Raw genomic sequence first — 27650 nt, forward strand, 5'->3', positions numbered from 1 at the left:
GTATCTGTTATCCTTCTGCTATCCTTCTGGGATGAAGAGAACAGAAGAAGAAACTGACAGCAACCCTTATTGTTCTGCAGCTGCTGCAGGTGATCCCCAGGCAAGCAGGGTCTGGGGTGGACCTACAGCAATCTTACAGCACAGAGGCCTAACTTTTAGAAGGAAAACTAAAAAACAGAAATAACTTCATCATCAACAAAAATGACGTCCATTCAGAGACCCCATCCAAAAGTCACCAACTGCAAAGACCACAGGTAGATAAATCCACAAAGATGGAAAGAAACCAGTGCAAAAAGGACGAAAACACCCAAAACCAGAACACCTCTCCTCCTCCAAGGGATCACAACTCCTCACCAGCAAGGGAACGAGCCTGGATGGAGAATGAATCTGATGAATTGATAGAAACAGGTTTCAGAAAGTGGGTAATAAGAAACTTCTCTGAGCTAAAAGAACATGTTTTAACCCAGTGCAAAGAAACTAAGAACATTGAAAAAAGGTTTGATGGAATGCTAATGAGAATAAACAGCTTAGAGAAGAATACAAATGACTTGATGGAGGTGAAAAACGCAACACGAGAACCACGCAAAGCATACACAAGTTTCAATGGCCGAATTGACCAAGCAGAAGAAAGAATATCAGAGATTGAAGATCAACTCAAAGAAATAAAAAAAGAAGATAAGATTAGAGAAAAAAGGGTGAAAAGAAATGAACAAAGCCTCCAAGAAATATGGCATTATGTGAAAAGACCTAATCTACATTTGATAGGTGTACCTGAATGTGATGGAGAGAATGAATCCAAGCTGAAAAATACCCTTCAGGATATTATCCAGGAGAACTTCCCCAACCTAGCAAGGCAGGCCAATATTCAAGTCCAGGAAATACAGAGACCACCACAAAGATATTCCCTAAGAAGAGCAACCCCAAGGCACACAATCGTCAGATTCACCAGAGTTGAAATGAAGGAAAAAATGCTAAGGGCAACCAGAGACAAAGGTCAGGTTACCCACAAAAGGAAGCTCATCAGACTCACAGCAGATCTCTCGGCAGAAATTCTACAAGCCAGAAGACAGTGGGGGCCAACATTCAACATCCGTAAAGCAAAGAACTTCCAACCTAGAATTTCACATCCAGTCAAACTAAGCTTCATAAGCTAAGGAGAAATAAAATCCTTTATGAGCAAGCAATTGCTGAGAGATTTCATCACCACCAGGCCTGCATTACAAAAGCTCCTGAAAGAAGCACTAAACATAGAAAGGAACAACCAGTACCAGCCTCTCCAAAAATGTACCAAATGGTAAACTGCATCGACACAATGAAGAAACTGTATCAACTAACAGGCAAAACAACCACCTAGCGTGAAAATGGCAGAATCAAATTCACACATAACAATATTCACCTTAAATGTAAATGGGCTAAATGCCTCAATCAAAAGACACAGACTGAAAAATTGAATAAAAAGTCAAAACCCATTTGGTCCCATGTGCAAGGACACAAATATGCTCAAAATAAGGGATGGAGGAAGATTTACCAAACAAATGGAGAACAAAAAAAAGAGAAGTTGCAATCCTAGTATCTGATAAAATAGACTTTAAACCGACAAAGATCAAAAGAGACAAAAAAGGGCACTACATAATGGTCAAAGTATCAATGCAACAAGAAGAGCTAATGATCCTAAATATATACGCACCCAATACAGGTGAATCCAGATACATAAAGCAAGTTCTTAATGACCTACAAAGAGACTTAGACTCCCACACAATAATAGTGGGAAACTTTAACACTCCACTGTCAATATTACACAGATCAACAAGACACAAAATTAACAAGGATATCCAGGACTTCAACTCAGATGTGGACCATGCAAACCTAATAGACATCTACAGAACTCTCCACCTGAAATCCACAGAATATACATTCTTCTCAACACCACATCACACCTATCTAAAATTGACCACATAATTGAAAGTAAATCACTCCTCAGCAAATGCAAAAGAATGAAAATCATAACAAACAGTCTCTCAGTAAGAAATTAACTCAGAACCGCACAATTTCATGGAAACTGAATAACTGGCTTTTGAATGTTGACTGGATAAACAATGAAATGAAGGAAGGAATAAAGATGTTCTTCGAAACCAACAAGAACAAAAACACAACGTACTGGAATCTCTGGGACACATTTAAAGGAGTGTCTAGAGGAAAATTTATAGCAATAAATGCCCACATGAGAAACAAGGAAAGATCTAAAATCGACAACCTATCCTCAAAATTGAAAGAGCTAGAGGAGCAAGATCAAAACAACTCAAAAGCTAGCAGAAGACAAGAAATAACTAAGATCAGAGCAGAACTGAAGGAGATACAGACACAAAAAAACCCTTGAAAAAATTAATAAATCCAGGAGCTGGGTTTTTGAAAAGATCAACAAAATAGATAGACCAATAGCCAGATTAATAAAGACGAAAAGAGAGAATAATCAAATAGATACAATAAAAAATGATAAAGGGGATATCACCACAGATTCCACAGAATACAAACTGCCATCAGAGATCACTACAAACAACTCTATACACACAAACCAGTAAACCTGGAAGAAATGGATAAATTCCTGGACACTTGCACCCTCCCAAGCCTAAACCAGGAAGAAGTCCAAACCCTGAATAGACCAATAACAAGGGCTGAAGTTGAGGCAGCAATTAATAGCCTACCAACCAAAAAAAGCCCAGGTCCAGATGGGTTCACAGCTGAATTCTACCAGACATACAAAGAGGAGCTGGTACAGATCCTTCTGAAACTATTCCAAACAATCCAAAAAGAGAGAATCCTTCCCAAATCATTTCATGAGACCAACATAATCCTGATACCAAAACCTGACAGAGACTCAACAAGAAAAGAAAACTTCAGGCCAATATCCATGATGAACGTAGATGCAAAAATCTTCAACAAAATACTGGCAAACCGACTGCAACAGCACATCAAAAAGCTTATCCACCATGATCAAGTAGGATTCATCCCAGGTATGCAAGGCTAGTTGAAAATATGCACATCTACAAGTAATTCACTACATAAACAGAACCAAAGACAAAAACGCGATTATTTCAATAGATGCAGAGAAGGCTTTGGACAACATTCGACAGCGCTTTATGCTAAAAACTCTCAATAAATTAGGTTTCGACAGAACATATCTCAAAATAATAAAAGCTACTTACGACAAACCAGCAGCCAACATCATACTGAATGGGCAAAACTGGAAGCATTCCCTTTGAAATCTGACACTAGACAAGGATGCCCTCTCTCACCACTTCTATTCAATATAGTACTGGAAGTTCTAGCCAGAGCAATCAGGCAAGAAAAAGAAATATAGGGTATTCAATTAGGAAAGGATGAAGTCAAATTGTCTCTATTTGCACACGACATGATTGTATATTTAGAAGACCCCATTGTCTCAGCCCAAAATCTCCTGAAACTGATAAGCAACTTCAGCAAAGTCTCAGGATATAAAATCAATGTGCAAAAATCACAAGCCTTCCTCTACACCAATAACAGACTTAAAGAGAGCCAAATCAAGAACGAACTGCCATTCACAATTGCTACAAAAAGAAGAAAATACCTAGGAATACAACTAACAAAGGATGTAAAGGACCTCTTCAAGGAGAACTACAAACCACTGCTTAAGGAAATAGGAGAGGATACAAACAGATGCAGAAACATTCAATGCTCATAGTTAGGAAGAATCAATATTGTGAAAACAGCCAAGCTGCCCAAAGTAATTTACAGATTCAATGCTATCCCCTTCAAGCTACCTATGATCCTTTTCACAGAACTGGAAAAAGCCACCTTTAACTTCATACGGAACCAAAAGAGAGCCCGCATAGCCAAGTCAATTCTAAGCAAAAAGAACAAAGCTGGAAGCATCATGCTACCTAACTTCAACCTATACTACAAGGCTACAGTAGTCAAAACAGCATGGTACTGGTACCAAAACAGAGATATAGACCACTGGAACAGAAGAGAGGCCTCACAGGCAACACCACAAATCTGCAACCAACTGATCTTTGACAAACCTGACAAGAACAAGCTATGGGGAAAGGATTCCCTGTTTAATAAATGGTGTTGGGAAAACTGGCTAGCCTTGTGCAGAAAGCAGAAACTGGACCCCTTCCTGACACCTTACATTAAAATTAACTCCAGATGGATTAAAGACTTAAGCATAAGACCTAACACCATAAAAACTCTAGAAGAAAATCTAGGTAAAACCATTCAGGACATAATAGGCACGGGCAAGGACTTCATGACCAAAACACCAAAAGTATTGGCAACAAAAGCCAAAATAGACAAATGGGACCTAATAAAACTCCAGAGCTTCTGTACAGCAAAAGAAACAATCATTAACATGAACTGGGAACCAACAGAATGGGAAAAAATTGTTGTAATCTACCCATCTGACAAAGGGCTAATATCTAGACTCTACAAAGAAATAAAACTGATCTACAAGAAACAAACAAACCCATTCAAAAGTAGGTAAAGGATATGAACAGACACTACAAAAGAAGACATATATGAGGCCAAGAAACATATAAAAAAATGCTCATCATCACTGGTAATTAGAGAAATGCAAATCAAAACTACATTGAGATACCATCTCACGCCAGTTAGAATGGGGATCATTAAAAAATCTGAGACAACAGATGCTGGAGAGGATGTGGAGAAACAGGAACACTTTTACACTGCTGGGGGGAATGTAAATTAGTTCAACCATTGTGGAAGACAGTGTGGCAATTCCTCAAGGACCTAGAAATAGAAATCCCATTTGACCCAGCAATCCCATTACTGGGTATATATCCAAAGGATTATAAATTATTCTATTATGAAGACACATACACTCATATGTTTACTGTGGCACCATTTACAACAACAAAGACCTGGAACCAACCCAAATGCCCATAAATGATAGACTGGACAAGTAAACTGTGGCACATATACACCATGGAATACTATGCAGTTATAAAAAACGATCAGTTCGTGCCCTTTGAAGGGAGTGGATGAATCTGTAAACCATCATTCTCAGCAAACTGACACAAGAACAGAAAATCAAACACCGCATGTTCTCACTCATAGGCAGGTGTTGAACAGTGAGAACACATGGACACAGGGAGGGGAGCATCACACACTGGGGTCTGTTGGGGGGAACTAGAGGGAGAAACAGCAGGGTAGGGAATTAGGGAGGGGAGAAATGCAAGATATAGGTGACAATGATGGAAGAAGCAAAGCACCTTGCCATGTATGTACCTATGCAACAATGCTGCATGTTCTGCACATGTAACCCAGAACCTAAAGTGCAATTATATATATATAAAGGTATAGTGCAATCATACACACACGCATGCGCACACACACACACACACACATATAAAGATGTGAAGCAGCTGGGGCTCGTGACAGAAATGCAAAATGGAATAGGTATTTTGGAAAACACTGGCAGTTTCTTAAAAGGCAAAAGAGATGCCTACCATATGACCTGGCAATCTCAGGTATTTATTTACCCCAGAAAAATGAAAACATGTATCTATACAAAGACCTGTGCACGAATGTTTACAGAATCTTTATTCATAATAGCCTTTAGCTGAAAACAACACACATATTCATCAATTGGTGAATGAATGAACTGTGCTCCACCCACACAGTGAAATAAACAAATCAACATGGATGAGTACTGAAGGCATTGCGCTAAGTAAAAGAAAAAAGACACAAGTAATATATTCATTTACATGACATTCTCAAAAAGACAAAACTATAGAAACAGAGATTGCATCACTGGTTGCCAGGGACGTGGGGGCATGGGAAGGGTCAGCATGGTTGAATACGAGAGGGCACAAGGTAACTTTTTTAGCACAATGGAAATTATGTGGTAACTGTCCAAATTCATCAGAAGTGAATTTACTCTCTGTTAACTATACCTCAATACACATGACCTAAAAATAAGAAAAAAGACTGATAGCATGAACATACAAGAAGATAATGAACAAAGGGCATGCAGAGACGACCAGTACATTATACTGCTTCTCCCCCTTCACCCGTTCATGTTATCTTCCCCCGCCTCCCCAACACAGCTTGTTCACCTAGTGCAAGCCCCTTCCTTCTCTCCACCCTATTGGAGTCATCACTCATCTGCACTACTCCACGCGACACTTCTTAGCACTCCCCCTCCACTCACTCCTTGCTGTTCACTTTCCCTTCCAGGGATCTTACACACAGGTGCCTACCCTTACGTTGTTGCCTCTGACTGAAAGTCCTTTTTCCTTTCTCCACTCATGAAAACCACTCCTCAACATCAGAGGCCCGTGAAAGCATGGCTGCATCCTCTGTGTGCCCACAGCCCTTCTCCCCACACAGATTCATCGCAAGGATTTGCACCTCCCATCTGATTTCACAGTCTTTAGGGAGAATATATACTGTGTTCAGCTCAGAATCTCCAGCAAATGGTTTAGTTTCAGGCACACAGTTGTGCTCAATGTTGATTCTACTACTAAATAAATAAGTTAATTTTTTAAAAAATAGCAAATACAGAGCACTATGTGCCAGGTTCCATACTAAGCCCAATTACATGTATTAACTGATATAACACTTAAAAAACTCAGAGAAGGGCTCTATAATTATCACCATTTAACAGTTGAAGAAGCTGAGGTACAGAAAGGTTACATAACTTGTACAAGGTCACACAGCTCATGTCTAGGCGGTGGTTCGCACTTATAATCCCAGCACTTTAGGAGGCTGAGGCAGGTGGATCACCTGAGGTCAGGAGTTCAAGACCAGCCTGACCAACATGGAGAAACTCCGTCTCTACTAAAAATACAAAATTAGCCAGGCATGGTGGCACATGCCTGTAATCCCAGCTACTCAGGAGGCTGAGGCATGAGAATCACTTGAACCTGGGAGGCAGAGGTTATAGTGAGCAGAGATCGTGCCACTGCGCTCCAGCCTGGGCAACAAGAGCTAAACGGGAGGGAGGGAGGGAGGGAGGGAGGGAGGGAGGGAGGGAGGGAGGCAAGGAGGGAGGAAAGGAGGGAGGAAAGGAGGGAGGAAAGGAAGGAGAAAGAGAAAGAAAGAAAAGAAAGAAAAAGAGAAATGGAAGGAAGGAAGGAAGGAAGGAAGGAAGGAAGGAAGGAAGGAAGGAAGGAAGGAAGGAAGGAAGGAAGGAGGGAGGGAGGGAGGGAGGGAGGGAGGGAGGGAGGGAGGGAGGGAAGGAGGGAAGGAGGGAAGGAGGGAAGGAGGGAAGGAGGGAGGGAGGGAGGGAGGGAGGGAGGGAGGGAAGGAGGGAGGGAAGAAGGGAGGGAAGAAGGGAGGGAAAAGAAACGGTGCAGCAGGGATATAAACCCATGCAATCTAGTTCCTGAATCCATGCTCTTAATCACCATGATATATCACATTTCAATAATTAAATAGGTGAAACATGCAATGAATACAGGTGAGATTAGAAGATGCCACACAAAAGTGAAACCAACAGGTCAAGGAAGGGAAAAACATAACTGGGTGTTTAAATGTACGTGTCATTCTATCACAATACTGCCTTTTAGATAACGAAAGGTCAAAAAATGGAACATGGCAAGAAGAAATGTTTGAAGTAGGGACAAACAGGAGGACAGATGTCCTCAAGCGTTGCCCTTAAGACTGATCCCATCGTTACTGTGACACTGCTGCACTTTGTGAATTTGTTTACCTTTTACAACATGGTATATGATAGAAATATTCTCAAATTTAGCCTTTCTAATGCAGCTTTAACTGTACACATAATTTTCGAAATTAAAGTGCTCACATTTGAAATACTCAAAAGCCAATCATGTTTCACTTTTCGAGATGAGAGCAGCCTGCCTGAAAATATGTTTAAAGCACTGCAAATCACCCTAGTCCCTGAGATAAGTGGACACCTGTGTGAAACACATTTCTGTTCAGCTCTCCAAAGAAGATGGTCACCTGCCTGCAGGGCTCACAGCTAGCACAGGAGGAAGCCTTGTCATTTACCCATTTTCAACATCAAATTGTATATTCCGTTGTGAACTGCATGTTTTAACATTTTGCAACCTGTGTATTAATTTGCAGTTTATTTAGAATTTCTAGAGCTATAGTAAGTTACAATGATCAGTCCTATGAATTAACACCAAGCCCAACTTCAAATGTGGTCCTTATTAGCACAAAAAAACTACACAAAACATACAATTTCATAAACACACTTTCTAGTAGGAGAGTGAGAGCCAACCTTCCTAACGAATGCTGCTCCTGTTAATAATGGATACTGTAATAACTGACAAATAACACTATCTTAGGAGGAAGAACTCGGCAAATAAATACCGTTCCACTCATCTCTGCCTAACACAGCTCATAACCAGTAGACACAAAGGGTATTTCCATCTGAGCCTTCAAGAGAAATTCCTAGCCAATTCATCTCACTGTGGTCTAGGGACCCATCTAGTCAGATTCTCTATGAAGCTGGAGAAGTTCTGGACTCAAACAAGCTGTCTCTCTCTAAGAACCAGAACGTCAGCTCAGTGAGGACAGGGACCTAGGACGAGTTCCTATACTGATGCGTCACCAGCACCTGCACAGCACAGGGCTTGCAGCAGTGAGTACAGAGCAGGCACTCAGCCAGTACTTGCTGAACCAAAGAAATAATGATTTGGCAGGTCTAGGATTTGAAATCAGGTTTTCTGGTGCCTGAAGTCAACTATTCTTTTATACTGCAAAAGTTAAGAGAACATCCTATTTCCTGGGTAACTAATCCAAAAGAAACTTTCTACCAACAAATTAGCCTAAAAAAAACCCAGAAGCATTCAAACAGGTATATCCAGAAGATATAAAACTATCTACAGCTAACATAAACGACATCAACAAATAGCAATAATAAAAATGGCATTGTATGAAAACTCTAAGGCAGATGATTAATCACAACTATTTGTTAAAAGAGAAAGGAAATTTTTCAGTGTAAAGTAAAATGTTTCAATGTCCTAAAGAAAGACAAAAAGATCTTGATTCTACACTGGTTCCTGATAAACAGACATCATCTAGATATAAAATTTAAACTTCATGCTAAGAAAAAGGGTTTGGCGGCCGGGCATGGTGGCTCACGTCTATAATGCCAGCACTTTGGGAGGCCAAGGTGGGTGGATCACAAGGTCAGGAGTTTAAGACCAGCCTGGCCAATATGGTGAAACTCCATCTCTACTAAAAAGACAAAAACTTCAGCCAGGCGTGGTGGTGGGCATCTGTAGTCCCAGATCGTCCTCAGGAGCCTGAGGCAGGAGAATCACTTGAACCCAGGAGGCGGAGGTTGCAGTGAGCCGAGAGCATGCCACTGCACTCCAGCCTGGGCGACAGAGGGAGACTCCGTCTCTAAAAAAAAAAAAAGTTTTGGCTAAAACTTTTTATTCAAGACATTTATGTTTTCAAATCTGTTCTTTCTCCTCTTCCACTGTGAATAAATTAGACAGGTTTGTGCACAGATTTTTGCTCCACGATGGGAGAAGCACAGGTTACAGCCACCAAAGCCAGCGCATCTGGACCCAGAGGATGACAGGCTTTATTTCTGGTTTAAATGTTCTGTTATTTTCTTTCCACACATTTCACAACTCGGTGATTTCAGGAGACAGTGGGACAGCTGATAATCAAAGGCCCAGAGGTCTAATAACGGCTTGCTATGTGTTCTCACCACACTGCCTTACTCTTATTACTAAAATAAATGCCCCATTCCTACAGGCTGATATTGATGGAAACTAGCATGTTATGATAGTAGTAATGTCTCTCTTTATCTGTTAATAGCTTCTTAAATGCCTACTCTATGAACACTTTCAAAGAGTACAATAGAAGTCCTCTAGCTCAGATGTGCAGTAAGTAGCTTGCTCGCCCTACCATCCTCACCTCATGGAAGCTTTTGACTTTTATCAGCTGGTCAACAGAACTGACAAATTCTCCCTGTACTGTGAGTTGACAGATAAAGGCTGGCAAAAGGTAAAAGCAAAGAATGTAGTTACGGTCGTTCTTCCTTCCACCTCTGTTAACATCCTCCCATGATAGAAATTTTGTGAGGGAGTAACATTCTTTACTCAATCTTGTAATACAATTCTAAACTGCATGCTAAAAATAGTTTCCCAAGTCACTGAATTTAAACATCTATTCTTTTTGCACTTCAGAATTGTCTTCTCTTTGTATAAAATAGAATTTATTTCTTTATTTCATTGTAACTCACTATATTTCAGAAGGTTTCTAGTTATACAGCAATTCTACAGAACAGTTCTATTCAAAAATATGTCTCCCTAAAGATAAAATTATAGATAATTTTTGTTTCCTAATTTGTAATTCGTTTTCACAATGTGCAATTATGTGGACATAATTTTCATATATAAAAAGGTCAGTGACAATAAATAAAATGTCACATACCTGCCACAGAAAATAAATGTTCTACAAAATGATATTAACAAATAATAATCTTATACTTTAATAATACTTAAAGCTGGCAAACATACAATTAAATTACACCTCTGAAATGTTAATGATAGTGTAATCCCACTTTCAGAAACTTTTCATAATATACTAATTTTAAATTAAAAATAAAAGACCAGTGAGAGCATCAATGTATTATGTATATTTCCTAAAAACTTGAAAATTCTTATATCCAATAATTAAGAAATAGTTAGGTATATTATGATACATCCTTCAATCAAACACTAATGCCAGACTTGATAATGGTTAAAAAGCTCATGGAATAACATATAAAAATAAGAATATGAAATAGTTTTGAGATTACAATTAAGCAAAAGATGCCAAGGTTAAGTCTGCAGGAGATAAGCAAAATTATAACTGCATTATGGTGACAGAAATTTAGATTTTATGTCTATTCACTTTTTGAAATGGATTCTTATTCTCCAACTATAAATGAACAAAATAAAATAAACCTAAAGACTACTAGTGGTAACAAAACGAGACTATGTGAAGGAACAAAACCACAAAAGAAACTCTCAACAGAGTAAATACACAACCTACAGAATGGCAGAAAATGTTTGCAAACCACACATCTGACAGAGGTCTAATATTCAGCATCCATAAGGAACGTAAACGAATTTACAAGAGAAAAACAAACAGCCCTATTAAAAAGTGGGCAAAGGACATGAACAGACACTTTTCAAAAGAAGACACACATGCAGCCAACAAGCATATAAAAAAAAAGCTCAATGTCACTGATCGTTAGAGAAATGAAAATCAAAACCACAGTGAGATACTTACTACATCATGCCAATCAGAATGGCTATTATCAGAATGTCAAAAAAATAACAGATGCTGACAAGACTGGAGAAAAGGGAACACTTACGCACTGTTGGTGGGAGTGTAAATTAGTTCAACCATTGTGGAAAGCAGTGTGGCGATTCCTCAGAGAGTTATAAGCAAAACTACCGTTTGACCTAGCAATCTCATTACTGGGTATATACCCAGTAGAATATAAATCATTCTACCATAAAAACACATACATGTTTACAAAAGCAAAGACATGAAATCAACGTACAATGACATATTCAACAAAGAAAACGTGGTGCATATACACCATGGAATCCTATGCAGCCATAAAAAAAAACGAGAGCATGTCTTTCGAAGGAATATGGATGGAGCTGGAGGTCATCATCCTTAGCAAACTAATGCAGGAGTAGAAAACCAAATTCCAGACGTTCTCACTTTTACATGGGAGCTACATGATGAGAACACATGGATACATCAGGATAACACCACGCACTGGGGCCTTCTGGAGGGAGAGGATGAGGAAAAGTAACTAATGAGTACTAGGCTTAGTACCTGGGTGATGAAATAACCTGTATAACAGACACGTGTTTAACCTATTAACAAACCTGCACATGTGTCCCTGAACTTAGAAGTTTTAAAAAGAAGAATGTTAATGGTAATAAACATGTTAATGGGAATATGTAGCAGAACAAAAATGGTGCTGGATTAAATAGAAAAAAAAAATGTTTATTTGCTCTGTCACAGCTTTGTGCTGGTTCAATTTTCAGGGCCAACACAAAGCTGTGACATTGGCAAATAAACCCACATTAATAACACAGTGTCCTCCCTTACGCTGTAAGGGAGAATCTCCTGTACATCCTAAGTGTACATTGTGTGCACTTTTCCCTGCACACAATGGAGTTCAAAAAACGTTGCCATAATGTATGCACAGAAGAGGCTTTTGCGATACTAAAGAAATTCTGCTATTCTGATAACTGCATTGCTTGAGATGAAATCTAAGGTGAACTCTAAGCTTTTACCACATTCCGTCTCTAAAAAAGACTTCCAACTAGTTTCCTATTTCCCTGTGATAGCAGGATTATGTTTACAAAGAAAGTTAGTCTTACGTGAAAAAATAACTTGGGAGTCCCATATTCATTTCATTTTTTAAACCAAGAGAAATCAAAATGTAAATAGACAAATGGTAAAAACAAACTAAAGTTACCAAACATTCAGGTTCTGTTTGTTTAGAGTGAGAATGTCTGTTCAAAGATTATTAAATTTGCTAGTGGGGTAAGGACTTCACAGCAGAAAACAAGTTCCTTACACTGAGAAAATGATACAGGAACCTCTGAGTAGCATATCAACTAAGGAAACATGCATTATAAAGTTCAAAGCAGATGCCAAATAATCATGTCAACTTCTATGAGCATATAGCGTTTTTATATTTATTTAAATTAATGTAAGCTTTTTAAACAAACAACATTGCTGAGCTTATCACCTACAGCTTCAGTAGAATGTTGGGAAGGAAACAGCACCATCATTTGATCAATGCATATTGGCTGAATATCAGCTACTTCAGGGCATTTTGCAAAGAGTGATTGGCTACAAAGAGCAAGAGAGAGAGAAAAGACAGTAGTCTCCTTACTGCACAGAGCTGACTGCCCAAAGAGAAAAAAGGATGCCAACAACAAAATACAAGGGGAACATTTTTCTCAGGCAAGCATCAAACACTTATTGAGTACCTACTATGTGCCAGGTGTCATGGGAAAGGCTAGAGAAACATGGTGAGAGTTTTTTTAAGAAGACTGAATAACTATTCTCCTGAGGCTAACAATTTAAATACACAGGTGGGCTGTATTCACATAATCATGTAACAGGTAACTGCACAGTAAGCAAAGAGAAACTAGAGAAAGGAATTAGGGAGGACGACACAGAGATGGCTTTACAGAATGTTGTCATGCTGGAGCTGAGACGTGTTGGGGTGGGCATAAGGGAGGTGGGGCATTTGAAAAAAGGCAGCCATGTACTAGGGAGTGAAAAGCAAGTAGCTGAGAGAGCTGGAAAAATTGTAATGACTTGGAAAGTGATGGGAATAGACAGCCAAAGACCAGGTTAGTAAGGGATAGAAAATTCCATACTATGGCTTTTTCTTTCATTCTTTTTTTTTTTTTTTTTTTTTTTTAATAGACAGAGTTTCGTTCTTGTTACCCAGGCTGGAGTGCAATGGCACGATCTCGGCTCACCACAACCTCCGCCTCCTGGGTTCAAGCAATTCTCCTGCCTCAGCCTCCCAAGTAGCTGGGATTACAGGCACGCACCACCATGCCCCGCTAATTTTTTGTATTTTTAGTAGAGACAGGGTTCACCATGTTGACCAGGATGGTCTCAATCTCTTGACCTCGTGATCCACCCGCCTTGGCCTCCCAAAGTGCTGGGATGACAGGCTTGAGCCACCGCGCCCGGCCCTGGCTTTTTCTTCTGTTGCTGTTTCTTAATGAGAGAAACTAACACATGTTTTTATGCTATGCTGAAAAGTTACACAGAAATAACAGCTTCAGGGACAACAAGGAACATATATTTAGGACAGCCATAAGTGTAACAGCTTATAAATAACCTACAAATAGAAAATAAAATGTGAAGCTATTATAGGTTTTAACAATGTAAGATTTTCTTTTTTTGCACCAGGTACGAGCTTACCCCAATGATACTCAGTCCTTTAAGGTAGTCCTGGCGAGGCTGGGCTTGAGGAACACATCCAGCCAGTACTATTTTCTTGTTCTCCTCTTGAGCTTTTCTAAAAGATTGAAGAGAAAACAGTGTGAATTCCTTTGCTCACGGGTATACTCTTGGAAACTGTTATTAGTACATATTAGTTGTCCAAACAATAATAGGCCTATCTCACATGAAACAGGATTTTTTTTGAGACGGAGTTTCTCTCTTGTTACCCAGGCTGGAGTGCAACGGTGCGATCTCTGCTCACTGCAACCTCCGCCTCCTGGGTTCAGGCAATTCTCCCGCCTCAGCCTCCTGAGTAGCTGGGATTACAGGAACGTGTCACCATGCCCAGCTAATTTTTGTATTTTTAGTAGAGACGGGGTTCCACCATGTTGACCAGGATGGTCTCGATCTCTTGACCTCGTGATCCACCCGCCTCGGCCTCCCAAAGTGCTGGGATTACAGGCGTGAGCCACCGCGCCCGGCCTGAAACAGGATTTTCTTACAACTGGTTAAAGAAAACATAATAAAATTTTGTACAACATGTCTATTTATCATAGCATTAAAGAACACAATAGCAATCCAGTCTGGCAACGCCTTTCATTACTGTCTCACTACAAAACCAAAAAAATCCATTATTTTTTACTTTATTCCTAAGGACATGAATCACTCCTGAAAACTACATTTTCCAGATAGGCAAGCTAAGTCTTCAAGTAGGTTACTTATTTTAAATGTTAACGACAATATGCCTAAAACTTAATAGATTATTTCCTAGTCTTTTGACCAACATAAAAGTAGAATATACCTTTAAAAAACTGAAACAGAGAAGAGTAAATAAAAGGTATAACACCCTATGTCCCAGTAATTCAGACGTCTCCTCAGCACTGCTCCCCAGAGACATGCTATAGTTGATTGCATATGCTTACTTCCAGACACCAGGCTATCCCTCACATAGGCAAGCATATATGGAAAACAAGCTTGTGCTTTGTACATACAATAGACAGAATGTTTGAGAAAGTACTTCTGGATTACAGAAACACAGATGTGAAATCCACACTCAGTTGTGTAATTATTTCCCTACCATAAATTCTAAGTAACTGGGTGCTGTGGTTCACACCTGTAAGCCCAACAATTTGGGAGGCCAAGGTGAGAGGATCACTTGAGCCCGGGAGTTTGAAACCAGCCTCAACAACATTGCAAGACCTTGTCTCTACCAAAAATAAACAACTTAGCTAGGCGTGGTGGCACATGTCTGCAGTCCCAGCTATTGTGGAGGCTGAGGTGGGAGGAGCACTTAAGCCCCAGGAGCTCAAGGTTGCAGTGAGCTATGATGGCACCACTGTACTCCAGCCCGGGTAACAGAGCAAGACAAAAAGAAAAAAAAAAATCTATAAAACAGAAATGTTGGTTCAAAGGTATACATATATGGCTATTTTTTAAGCACTTCTTTACTCAAGCGGGTGCTGGCAATATATTTTGATGTGACATTATCATTCAGGTATGTGCTGATATAGTAAACATTTATTTCGTGCTACAAGTCAGTAGTGAACAAAGCAGAACTTATACCTTTTTCTACAAATTACTCAAATCCTTTGCCCATCTTAAAATTAAATTTTCAGGTCTTCCATTCTTCTGCATGAGTTCGGGTTCTGGAGCATGTTTTGATGCTTGCTGACTTTTATCTTTGGGCATTGCATATTATGTACCAAATTGGGTCCCTCCTTCCATCACGACAAGCAACCTCTAGGTTTCTGAGAAAGGTGAGGGCATTGCAGCCCAGTTTCTGTACATGTGACATTAAACTCTAAGGCTGTCAACTGAGCACAGTGTTTGTCTCTGTCAGCTTTTTCTAGAGTACAAATTCAGAACTAGACGCCAACAAAAACTTGGGCTCTTTGTGACAAGCAGCCACATCAAAATTTTCTGGGAAGTACACAGAGAATCATTAAATAAATGAACAGACAGAGTACAAAATACTATTTTAACAGCACCTGTGTTCCATTTCAATAGCTTCTTAGAACACTTTGATAGAATTTTCCTTCTTGGAATCCCGAAAAAACTTAATAAAAACAAATCTGACTGTGGTAGACTGCCTGGCACATCCAAGAGAATTACTGCCTGGCTCTCCCACCTGGTTTTACTTTTTATCAGTAACAAGCACATCAATGCACATAGGTACTTTTCTTGTATTAAATGTGAAATACCTTAGCAAATAAAAAAAATGTCCATTTTCATTAGCCACGTATACAAAGAAGTTCACATCAAGTTTCTTCCAGAACTTTCATTATAACACCTAGAATCGTTGTCAGACATCCAAGGTAGACCCTGAGATGACCAGTAATTTCATCCAAATATTAAAAGCCTGCTTCCTATAATGCTATTCAATTACTTATTAAGCATATCTAAGACAATATGGTGAATGTTTAAGAGAACGTGGTAATACAGAAGACAAGGGCCGTGCACTCAGCAAACTTAGGCTTTGTAATATTTGCGATATAAAAGAACACAGAAAACACAGCATCCAGTAAGGCGCCCTTAGTGACAGAGAGATGGATAGCTAACACGTCATGAAGGGGGAGAAGAACATGCAGAAAACACAGGAAAAAGCTTCATGAAGAAAGTTAGGAGGACTGTATTGGCAAGACAGGAGCGGGAAAAATGGAGATGATGGAGGTGACAGAGTTCAGGGCAGCTGTTAGAGCATGAACAAGGACAGGGAGGAGGAAAGTGTTTCATTAGATTAATAGAAAGAGTTTCTGTATATGGGAGAATAAGAGGACTTATATTGTGGAAAGAAACTTAAGAGGCTAGAGAGTCTCTAATGAGTAGAACTTTGGGAACATAACACTAGTAACACAGTGTAAAAAGTCAATACATTTGACATTGACATTCCCCTTCTGTTTGCCGTAAATAGAAGGGGAAAAGAAGCCAGGAGGTAAGGAAATTAATTTAATACCCTAGGCAAAAGGATCAGAGAGCCAGAAGGCACGAAGAAGATTTTTAAAAAGATGATGATGACTAAAAAAAACAAAAGGAGATTAGTTCTCCTGCTAGAATATACTTGAAAAATACCAAAGGAGGAATCCAAGGTAATGTCAAAGTTTTAGTCTAAAGAAAGGGTCAGAAAGTAAACATTTTAGGCTTTGCTGGTCTATTGCAACTTCTTAACTCTGTGACATTAGTACAAACGCCGCCACAGACACTACTTAACATGAATGGGTATCTAATATTAATAAAACTTTACCTTCAAAAACAGGCAGCAGGCCAGGTTTGGTCAGTGGGCCATAGTTTGCTAATCCACAGCTTAAGAAAAAGGGGGCGGGGGGGGCGGGCAGGGAGCGGGGAACAGAGAAACAGTTGTGTCACTGGCTATCAGAGCTGACTGAGTATTGAAATAGAAGGTAATAAAAGTCACATATAACACACTGAATCTGAGGATCGAGCGACGCCCATCAAATCTCTGAAACGCAAGTTGGCTGGCTGAGAATAAATCCGAGGGCAGATTTGGGAAATGTCTTTCAAAGTGATAGCTGATGACAGCAGCGTCAAAGTGTGTGGAGAGAATCCAATCCAATACAAAATGCTGCGGTGTTCTAGAGGTGTACAAACATGTCTATAGGATCAAAAACAGTAGTGTGGGAAACAAAAGAGCGAATCGTACTGTGACAACAAAAACTGTGGATAGCACTTACACCGCACTTAATCAGGATAAAAACCACTACATAATCAGTTATGCAGAAAGCTTGAAAACAGTACAGCCACTATATAGCAACTCAGGGACAATGTCCCCGTTACATGAAACGGGTGAGGGCTTCTTTTAAGGGAATAAGAAAACCCAAAAATTAAAAGAAAAATTGAGGTGCGCGATTAACTAATTCACACAATACACCCACTGACATGGTTTGGCTGTGTCCCCACCCAAATCTCATCTTGAATTGTAGTTCCCATAATCTCCACATATTGTGGGAAGAACCCGGTGGGAGGTAACTGAATCACGGGGGTGGTTTCCCTCATGCTATTCTCATAAGTTCTCCTGAGATGTGATGGTTTATAAGGGGCTTCTCCACTCGCTCTGCTCTCATTCTATCTCCTGTTCCCCTATGCCTTCTGCCATGGTTGTAAGTTTCCTAACTGAGTCAAGTAAACCTCTTTTCTTTATAAATTACCCAGTCTCAGGTATGTCTTTATCAGCAGCATGAGAATAAACTAATACACCCATGTAACGAACCGGCATATGTACCCACTGAATCTAAAATAAAAGTAGAAATTAATTTTTTCAAAAGAGAGAAGGCCAGGTGTCGTGACTCAGGCCTGTAATCCCAGCACTTCGGGAGGCCAAGGAGCGTGAATTGCCTGAGGTCAGGAGTTCAAGATCAGTCTAGCCAACATGGTGAAACCCTATCTCTACTAAAAATACAAAAAAATTAGCCTAGCCAGGTGTGGTGGCATGCGCCAGTAAACCCAGCTACTTGGGAGGCTGAGGCAGGAATATTGCTTGAACCAGGGAGATGAAGGTTGCAGTGAGCTGAGATCATGTCACTGCACTCCAGCCCAGGCGACAGAGCAAGACACTGTCAAAAAAAAGAAAAGGAGAGAGAGAAGAGGCCAGGTGCAGCAACTCGCCCCTTTAATCCCAACTCTTTAGGAGGCCTAGGCAGGTGGATAGCTTGAGCCCAGGAAGGAGTTTGAGACCAGCCTGGGCAATGATGTGAAATTATACTGACTTTGGGGGAAAAATTATTTCCTTTTTTTTAAATTTGGCTTTAAAATTCTAAGGCAGACCAGAACTTTAAGTCAAAAATCATAGCCATCATGGAATATTAATGTCAAATGACCAAATAACGTAACAAAGTTTTTGTTTATTTGTTTTTTGTTTTTGAGACAGAGTGTCGCTCTGTCACCAGGCTGGAGTGTAGTGGCGCCATCTCAGCTCACTGCAACCTTTGCCTCCCAGGTTCAAGCAATTCTCCTGTCTCAGCCTCCCGAGAAACTGGAACCACTTCTAGGCACGTGCCACTACACCCAGCTAATATTTTATTTTTAGTAGAGATGAGGTTTCACCATGTTAGCCAGGGTGGTCTCAATCTCCTCACCTTGTGCTCCGCCGGCCTCAGTCTTCCGAAGTGCTGGGATTACAGGCGTGAGCCACTGCACCCAACCTAAAGTAGCAAAGTTTTAATGCAAATTCAGAGTATTTTTGTTCTCAGCAGTCCTTTCTTACAGCTTGTTCTTTTTGTTTAGTTAGCTTTGTTCAGGTTAATAAAAGCCTAAAAAAAATTTCCTTTAAAAATGTACCCAGCACAGACATATTTTTAAAAGCTTTTATCTCGTAAAATATGAATGGTGAAAAGAATAATACCTTAAGAAAATTTAAAATAGTATTAATTTCCATGTCTTCACTTCGGACAGCCTTCAGATGCAAATATAAAAACTGAATATAAATTTAATATAACGGTTCATATTTTCTTGAAACATATTTCTAAATAAAGAGCTGTACCCTTGTCTATAGCATTCACTGGAGTAATAGAGAAAACTTAAAGAAGACTTTCCCTCTTGTCTTCCAAGAACCAAATGGAAGAAACAATTTGTACAATTTTTTTATTGAGTCTCACTCTGTCGCCCAGGCTGGAGTGCAGTGGCGTGATCTTGGTTCACTGCAACCTCCACCACCCAGGTTCAGCTGCTCCTCCTACCTCGGCCTCCAGAGCCGCTAAGCCTAGAGCCCTCGTCCACCCACAGTACAGCCTGTTACTGTGTTTCCATCTGCTTCACAAGGGCAACTAGGGTCTGTGAAAAATCTGTTTGTTGGTTTTGTAGCTTTATTTTAAGGAAAAAAATGAGAATACTTCTGTGAAGAGGTTGAGGGTTTTTAAAAAGTTGGTTCATTATAGAAAGAGAAATTCAATGAGACATAAAAAAAGTTTAAAAAAGAAACTATGGGGGAAAATGATGGGGGGGGGAGTAAGCGATGGAAAAAAGGCAAAGGTACTACCTGCAGAAATTAGATAATGGTGACTGTGGTGCTTGCACCCTGGGTAATGGATGAGTAATACAGCAGAAATAAAGTAAGCACCAGAAGGGCTTAACTAGACTTATGGCTCCGAAGGGAACCAAGGGCTGACAACAGGAATGATTCCTTAGGCTTATAAGAAGATGCTTCTCAGCCGGGCACAGTGGCTCACGCCTGTAATCCCAGCACTCTGGCAGGCAGAGGCAGGCGGATCACTTGAGGTCAGGAATTTGAGACCAGCCTAACCAACATGACGAAACCCAGTCTCTACTAAAAATACCAAAAAAAAAAAAAAATAGTTGATTTTCATGGTGCACATCTGTAATCCAAGCTACTCAGGAGGCTGAGGCAGGAGAATCACTTGGACCCAGAAGTCAGAGGTTGTACTGAACGAGATCATGCCACTGCACTCCAGCCTGGGCGACAGAGTGAGACTGTCTGAAAAAAGAAAAAGAAAAAGGAGATGGTTCTCATTGCCAGGCAAAACAGTGCATACCTGTAGTCTCAGATACTCAGGAGGCCGAGGTGCAAGGAGAGTTTAAGCCTAGGAGGTCGAGGCTGCAGTGAGCTTGGACGGTGCCAATGTAATCTAGCCTGGACGCCAGAGCAACACTCCGTAAAAAACATCCTTTTTTAAATTAAAACTTAATATTTAAAAAAAGAGAGCAGAGGATGCTTCTCTCCGAGTCCTGGCTGCTACCGTTCATCCTCTCTAGAAATGTTTCCCTAGATGCCCCGGCAGCAAGGTGAGGGGAAAGATCCTTGTCATCCGGGGAGGCTGGCTGCTGTCGCCTACGGTGTGATGGGGCTCCATGAGAAACTGAATGGATGAGACTGGTTACTTATGAGTTTGGTGCCCTGGCCCATTTAAGCCTAGATAAACCTATAAAATAGAATTCCTGAACCTGCTAGACTGAATCTTTCATACCCCGAAAATTACTGTCAATACCTATGTATGTCACCTGATAAGACAGCTTGTCTTTATGACACGTTTCCAGTTCTCTAAAACTGAAACGCCAATCCTTCAAGGGAATAAAGCATATATACTACCTAGTTTCTCAGGCTGGTGACTTTAAAGCTGTATCTAAAGCACTAAAGGCCATAAGTTTGTTCTTTGATTTAAAAATTCCACATCAAGCCATTTGTACAAGTTAATCGCTGTCAACAGCAAGTCCATCTAGTTCTTCCCAAAACTTTTAGAATTATTCTTAACTTGTTCTCTCAAATTCAGTCCATCAGCAAATCCCACTCCAAAATATACCAGGTTTCAACATGCCTCAGAAATATCTCCAGGTTTAAACCACTTATCGCCATCCCGTAGCTACCACCGTGATCTAAGCCAGTAAGACGTTTTCCCTGCTGCCTTCCATCTTTATGCTGTTAGACTTGCTCTCAACACAGCAGTGATCTTTTTAAAACAGAAGCCAGACCATGGTACTCCTCTCCTCAAAATCTTTTCATGGATCATCATCTCACAGGGACTAACAGTTCTTAAGAATGGCCTACGAGGCTCTAACTACCTGGGCATCCCTCCCTTCTGTGTTCCTTTCCCTTATCTTCTCCTACTCTTTCCTCATTCGCTGTGTTCCAGCCACACATGCCTTCTGAGTGTCCCTAAGAAAAAGTCATGCGTTCACCTACGTTACGCCCTGGCACTTGCCGTTTCCTCCACTGACACATTCTTTGCCCAGATATCCAGATGGTCACTTTCCATCATCTGCCTCAACTTTGCTCACATCGCCCTCACACCTGTTTAAAACTCTTATGCCCCATAGCAACACCACGGGCTGCTTCCCTGTTTTATTTCTTTTCTTTTTCTTTTTTTGAGATGGGGTCTCACTTCTTTACCCAGGCTGAAGTGCAGTGGCACAATCTCGGCTCACTGCAACCTCTGCCTTCTGGGTTCAAGCGATTCTCCTGCGTCAGCCTCCCAGGTAGCTGGGATTACAGGCATTTGCCACCATGCCCGGCTAATTTTGTATTTTTAGTAGAGATGGGGTTTTACCATGTTGGCCAGGCTGATCTCAAACTCCTGACCTCAAGAGATCCATCCACCTCGGCCTCCCAAAGTGCTGGGATTATAGGCATGAACCACTGCGCCCAGCCTATTTCTTTTTCATAGTATTTCTCACTTACTCCTCTACTACGTAATTTTTTTTTCTTTGTTGAGACAGGGCCTGGCTCCATCTCAGCTCGCTGAAACCTCCACCTCCCAGGCTCAAGTGATCCTCACACCTCAGCCTCCCAAGTAGCTGGGAGTATAGGCACATGCCACCATGCCCTGGATACTTCTTGAGTTTCTGTTTTTTAGACACAGGGCTTTGTCCAACCTGGTCTCAAACTCCTGAGCTCAAGCAGTCTGCCCGCCTCAGCCTCCCAAAGTGCTGGGGTTACAGGGGTGAGCCATCGCGCCCACCCAGTTTAACCTTTTAACGGCCCGTCTCCAACCACCTCCTGCCTCCAGAGCATGAACTTCATGAAGGTGAGATTTTTGTATATTTTAGTCCACAGGGATGTTACCAGACTTAGAATATGCCTGGCACATTGTAGTAGAAGAGGAAACACATGAACCACAGCACAGGCACATAAAAGAACGCCACATTCATTTGAGAAGTCGGGTAGTAAAATGGTTAAGTGCCCAGACTTGAGCCAGGCTGCCTGGGTTCTAACCCTGGCTCTCCTATTGACTAACTATATAACCATCAAGGAATTACTTCACCTCTCTCTGCTTCACCATCTTCACCTCTAATAGAAGTTCCGACCTCATGAGGTTATTGTGAGGGTTAAATGTTGTAAATAGATGAAAAGCACTTTAAAAGTGCTGGTGTGCAGTAAATACTTTTTAAACAGAGAATTATAGAGATCTACAAGTGCTGACAAGGAAATGTGTCCACAATACATGGTCTCAAGAAAGTAGCAAGTCATACAACAGGATGTAAACTATGTCCAATTGTCATACGGAAGGTACACGCATAGAAAAACTGAAAGAAGATACTCCAAATTGTAAATAACTATCTTTGTACTACTACTTTGTTGGATAAGACAGTAAGAAAATAAAGAATAAACTCTCTTTGCCTGACACCAAAACAGAGCAAGAGGAAAGAGTTTCCCAGCAGCTGAGGTAAGGCTGCATCCTGACAAGCTGCTTAGAAGGCATCATCTCAAGACTAAGCCTAACCTAAGAGGACACAGATGTCATAAACAGTACCTCCCAATCTACCTGCCTAACTTGCTTTATGTAACCTCAGTGAGCTACTCTACATTAGGAGAGTCTCTCTTGGATAGAAAGGTTACCTGTTTGAATGGATTTTACCCAACTGGTCAGTATTTCCTACAATATCCCTGGTGAGTGGTCATGTGGCTTCTGCTTTATTTCATCAGATGCAGGGACAGGGAGTTCATTACTTCAGAACTTCCTGTTTAAGCACTGAATGCCATGTGTTATTATTATTAAACTTTAATTTGTATAGTTTTCACCTATTCATCCAAATTTGCCCTTTTAATCAAAAACCTGAGCTACATTCTAAATCATTTTTGGTCCAGCAAAAAAAAAAAAGAAAGAAAGAAAGAAAAAAGAAAAAGGAGTAATAATTCTAACAAAAATGTTTCCATGCCATGCTTACTTTTCTTATTATAGGGAATACAGCAAATCTAAGTGACTGTGTAAGGTGACTGCCTCAGATAACCAGAGGACAAGAAGAATTTCAAATTTTTAGAAGCCATCAAAAGCTTTCTGGCCCTGTCACTTCATCTTGTAAAAGAGGAAACTGAGGATCAGAAAGATTAAATGGCTTGCCCGAGGTCAGAGTAAAGACAGAATCATTACTGGAAGTCATCTATCACTGCCCTTTGATTCACTATAATAATGCGCTAAGCTAGGAGTTACCAAGATCCATCGAGCTGTGTGGCCTCATACTAAATAATCTCAGTAAGCCATATGTGTTGATTCTTCTCTTTCTCTTGTAGATGTCACCTATTACTTCTCGACTCAATTTCTAACTTATCAACTCAATCTACCATCACCATTCTAACTGCTATGTAATGAATCTATAAAAATTTCTGGAGTAAATGATGAAAATCAACAACTTCCTTTTATACATGATTTTTGAAATGTATTAATGGGTATTTATTTTCTGCCGGTCAGATACCAGGAGGAATTTTTGCTTCAGAGAATACACATGAAGTTGGAAAGACCACCCTCCACTGAGATACACAAATTATACAGAAATACACGTGAACACATAAATACAACTTTAGGGCATTGTTTGTACATTAATAAATACAAATAAGCTCACAGACTGGTGGCCACTAGACATTTTATAAAGGCACTCACCAGGGAAAACAAAAGCAAAGAACAGAAAAGCCCTCATGTACTCCAAATAAATACATGCAGTTACATGTAAATGTGTATGATTACATATAATCACATACATGCGGTTCTACAGGACTATACTGCACACAATATAAAACATACCTTAAAATTAGTATCTTTTATAAGTGAAATACAGCAGAAGAAAATTAACGTTCTCAGTTCAAATAGGAGAGAACTGCAGGTCTAAATACAGGACTAATGGCCCTCATAAAGCCCTGTGTAATATTATCAGTCACCTTGAAACTTATTTTTTCATGGTAGGGGACAAGAATATACCATCCAAAAACATGCCATTATAGCATAAGGACTATTTTGAGCTGAAAGCATTTAAGAAAAAGCAGACACAGAAAAAAAGCTCTCTGCCCTTCCCCCATCTTACTAAAAACAGGACATAAAGTTCCATTATTAACAGTGTCTCCCTCTCCAGTATCAGGAAGAGAACTACTCTGAAGGCAACTCTACACCCGACAAGACTCTGGTTTGCGTTTTAAAAAAACCTTACAAATGACCCTTATTTACTGTAATTTTTTTAGTTCCCTTCTCACAACTTACCTCTCAGGAAGCCCCAAACCCTTTCTTCTTTGTCTAACAAGACTCTTCTCTATACTTCATTCCCTTTGTTACGATGGTACATAAGCCCCCAATTCTGTGTCCGTAAGTCACATTTATTTTTTAAATCCTGTATATCCGTTTGTAATTATACGTATTTTTTTATTCTTGTTAATCTGTCCTTTATCGTTTTGATTCACAGACCCCCAACTACTGAGCCTAAGCGGGTGGTGGAAGAGCTTTTTCTCCTTTACCTGCAAGATCAAAATGATGCCCTTTAACTAACTAAGACAAATGCTCAGGTTAAGGTCAAGGGTTCAGGGTCTGGCTGGCAAGGCATTTTTCTGAATTCCTATGGTTACAAGAATAACCACCTTCCTGTTTAACTCCTTAACAATAGGAGCTATCAGGCAAATTATCAGAACTGATTTACAACCCAGGCCACCCGATTAGACAGATGACTGGCCTTATAAACATTGTTTTCTGATAAGCCACCAGAGACCAGAAACCAGCTCCAGCTAGCTTATAGTGGCCGCACAAAGTCTTTGTGTGCTATAGCTCACCTTGACACATAGTGAAATTCCACCTCATTTTAATGCTAAAACCCCACCTCAAAGTGAACATGAGGTATATGCTACATATACGTTTACTCGTTGCGCCTGTGCTCGCCTCCTCTCATAAATATGTATAACTTTTCCCCCACACCTGCTGAATGGCTATGACTCCACTGTGTAATACAGAACTGGGGAGGCATAAAACGCAGTCTGTCTTCTTCCTCTTCAAAGAGACAGCCCCTTCAGTCCATGCTGCAGACTGCCTCCTCCCAGCTTACAAACCAGTATCACCAATAAACGTTCTCCTTTCTACTATTTAGCCATCCCGTGGGTCTTTGGAATGACACTTCCCTATAACACAAAGTTTAAGATTCAGTGGTATTTTCTGTGTTGTCAACAAAAAGAGTCAAACTCTAAAATATTTGAAGAGGCTTATTATGAGCTCAATCTGAGTGGCCATGGCTCCAGGCACAGTCTCAAGAGAACTGAGAACATCTGCCCAAAGTCAGTGGGTTACAGTTCAATTGCACATGTTTTAGGGAAACGTAAGACATCAGTCAGTACATGGGAGGCATATACTGGATTGGTGCAGAAAGGTAGGATAATTGCAGGGCAGGCTGGGGGAGGGTCGCACAAGTTATAGGTGGATTCCAAGATCTTCCGATTGGGAACTGGTCAAAAGAGTTATTATCTGAGACCTGGAATCAATAGAAAGAACTGACTGGGTTAAGAAATGGGGTTATGGAGACCAAGGTTATTCTGTAGAAGAGGTCTCATAAGTGGCCACACTTAGAGAAAAGTAAATGGCAAATGTCTCCTATCTAGACCTTTAAAGTGACAGACTCTCAGATGCAAATCTTCCCCCATCAAAGATGGCTTTGGAGGGCCATTTTAAGACATGGCCATAAAAACCACATATTTTAGGGTAAAATATTTTGATTTTTCTTATCTGTCATGTGACATTATGCAAGACTCAGCTTGAAAAGTAAGGTATATCATACAGGGTTAAATAAAACCCATCTAATGAGATTTTTATGGTTCGTAGGGTGTGACTCCCTAGATCTCTTAGATAAGTTGAGAGAGAGAGAGAGAGAGAGAGAGAGAGAGAGAGAGAAGGTTAGAGTTTAGTCTTCAGTGTAACTTTAAGAACCAAAGGAAGTCAGATGAGTCAGACTTCCGGAAGTCAGACCACTGCATATACGCCTCACTCCATCAAAACTCACCTTGCACAGGATGAAGCATCTGAACCAATTATTCCCTTCTCTTCTTGTTAAGCAAGGTAAAGTAAAGCACTCTGTTCTTAAAGGGATTCACAAAAGTAATCTCAAGTATATAGCAAGTATTACATATTCCTATTATGAAGAATATCCTCATAAAATGAAAACACAAATCTGTAATTAGTTCACCTCCCCTAAGATCAATATCCCGATACTCTACTCACAGCAACACTGTAGAAGTTAGTATCTTTCAACAAAGGCAGAGAGAAAAGAAAAGGCGGGGCTGGGGAGGAAATTAAAGAATGTATCAGTGTATTAGAAGACCTCAATAAAGTGACACTAGGAAGAGAAGCCCTGATCAGCTGCTACATTTACTGAATTCTCCAACCAATCTGCACATCTCATTGTACTATACCCTAATTATCACATTCACCAAGAGTAACTAAAATTAAATGAGGACATGCATCTATATTTTGGGGTAGGGAAGGAAGAAATTTACAATTCTGGTTCATACTAAAAATTTAATTAAAGGGATAAGGTTAATGAAACACTTATGTTTTCTAATTTAGTATTATGAAGTCCTGAAGGAAAAAGCATTTCTAGCTCCATCTACCTAAACGCTATGTGAGCTGCAGTACTATGAGATCCCAACCTGGTTTCAGGTGGAAGACACAGCCAAATGAATGAATGCATTTGTTGGTTGGTTGGTTGGTTGGTTGGTTGGTTGGTTGGTTGGTTGGTTGGTTGGTTGATTTGAGGCAGGGTCTTGCTCTGTCAGACAGGCTAGAATGCAGGGTCATGATCTCAGCTCATTGCAACCTCTGGGACTACAGGCACACACTTCCACTCTCACCCATTTTTTTTTAAAGTAGATATGGGTTTTTACCATGCTGCCTATGTTGGTCTGGATCTCCTAAGCTCAAGCCATCTGCCCACCTTGGTCTCCCAAAGTGCTGCGATTACAGGTGTAAGCCACT

At 40.3% G+C, this 27650-nt stretch overlaps 1 protein-coding gene across 13 annotated transcripts in view; it reads right to left on the reverse strand.

The window, feature by feature from the left end:
* CDKAL1 (CDKAL1 threonylcarbamoyladenosine tRNA methylthiotransferase) overlaps positions 1-27650 on the reverse strand; it is a 736106-nt gene that overhangs the window by 518986 nt on the left and 189470 nt on the right. For all 13 annotated transcript variants that reach the window (XM_078368217.1, XM_078368209.1, XM_078368220.1 and 10 more), the window contains one exon: positions 13954-14050. In XM_078368217.1, coding sequence (XP_078224343.1) covers positions 13954-14050 — 97 coding nt within the window. The remainder of the gene's footprint in view (positions 1-13953; positions 14051-27650) is intronic.

The sequence above is a fragment of the Callithrix jacchus genome, chromosome 4 (assembly GCF_049354715.1).
Source record: "Callithrix jacchus isolate 240 chromosome 4, calJac240_pri, whole genome shotgun sequence".
In the NCBI taxonomy this organism is placed as follows: domain Eukaryota; kingdom Metazoa; phylum Chordata; class Mammalia; order Primates; family Cebidae; genus Callithrix; species Callithrix jacchus.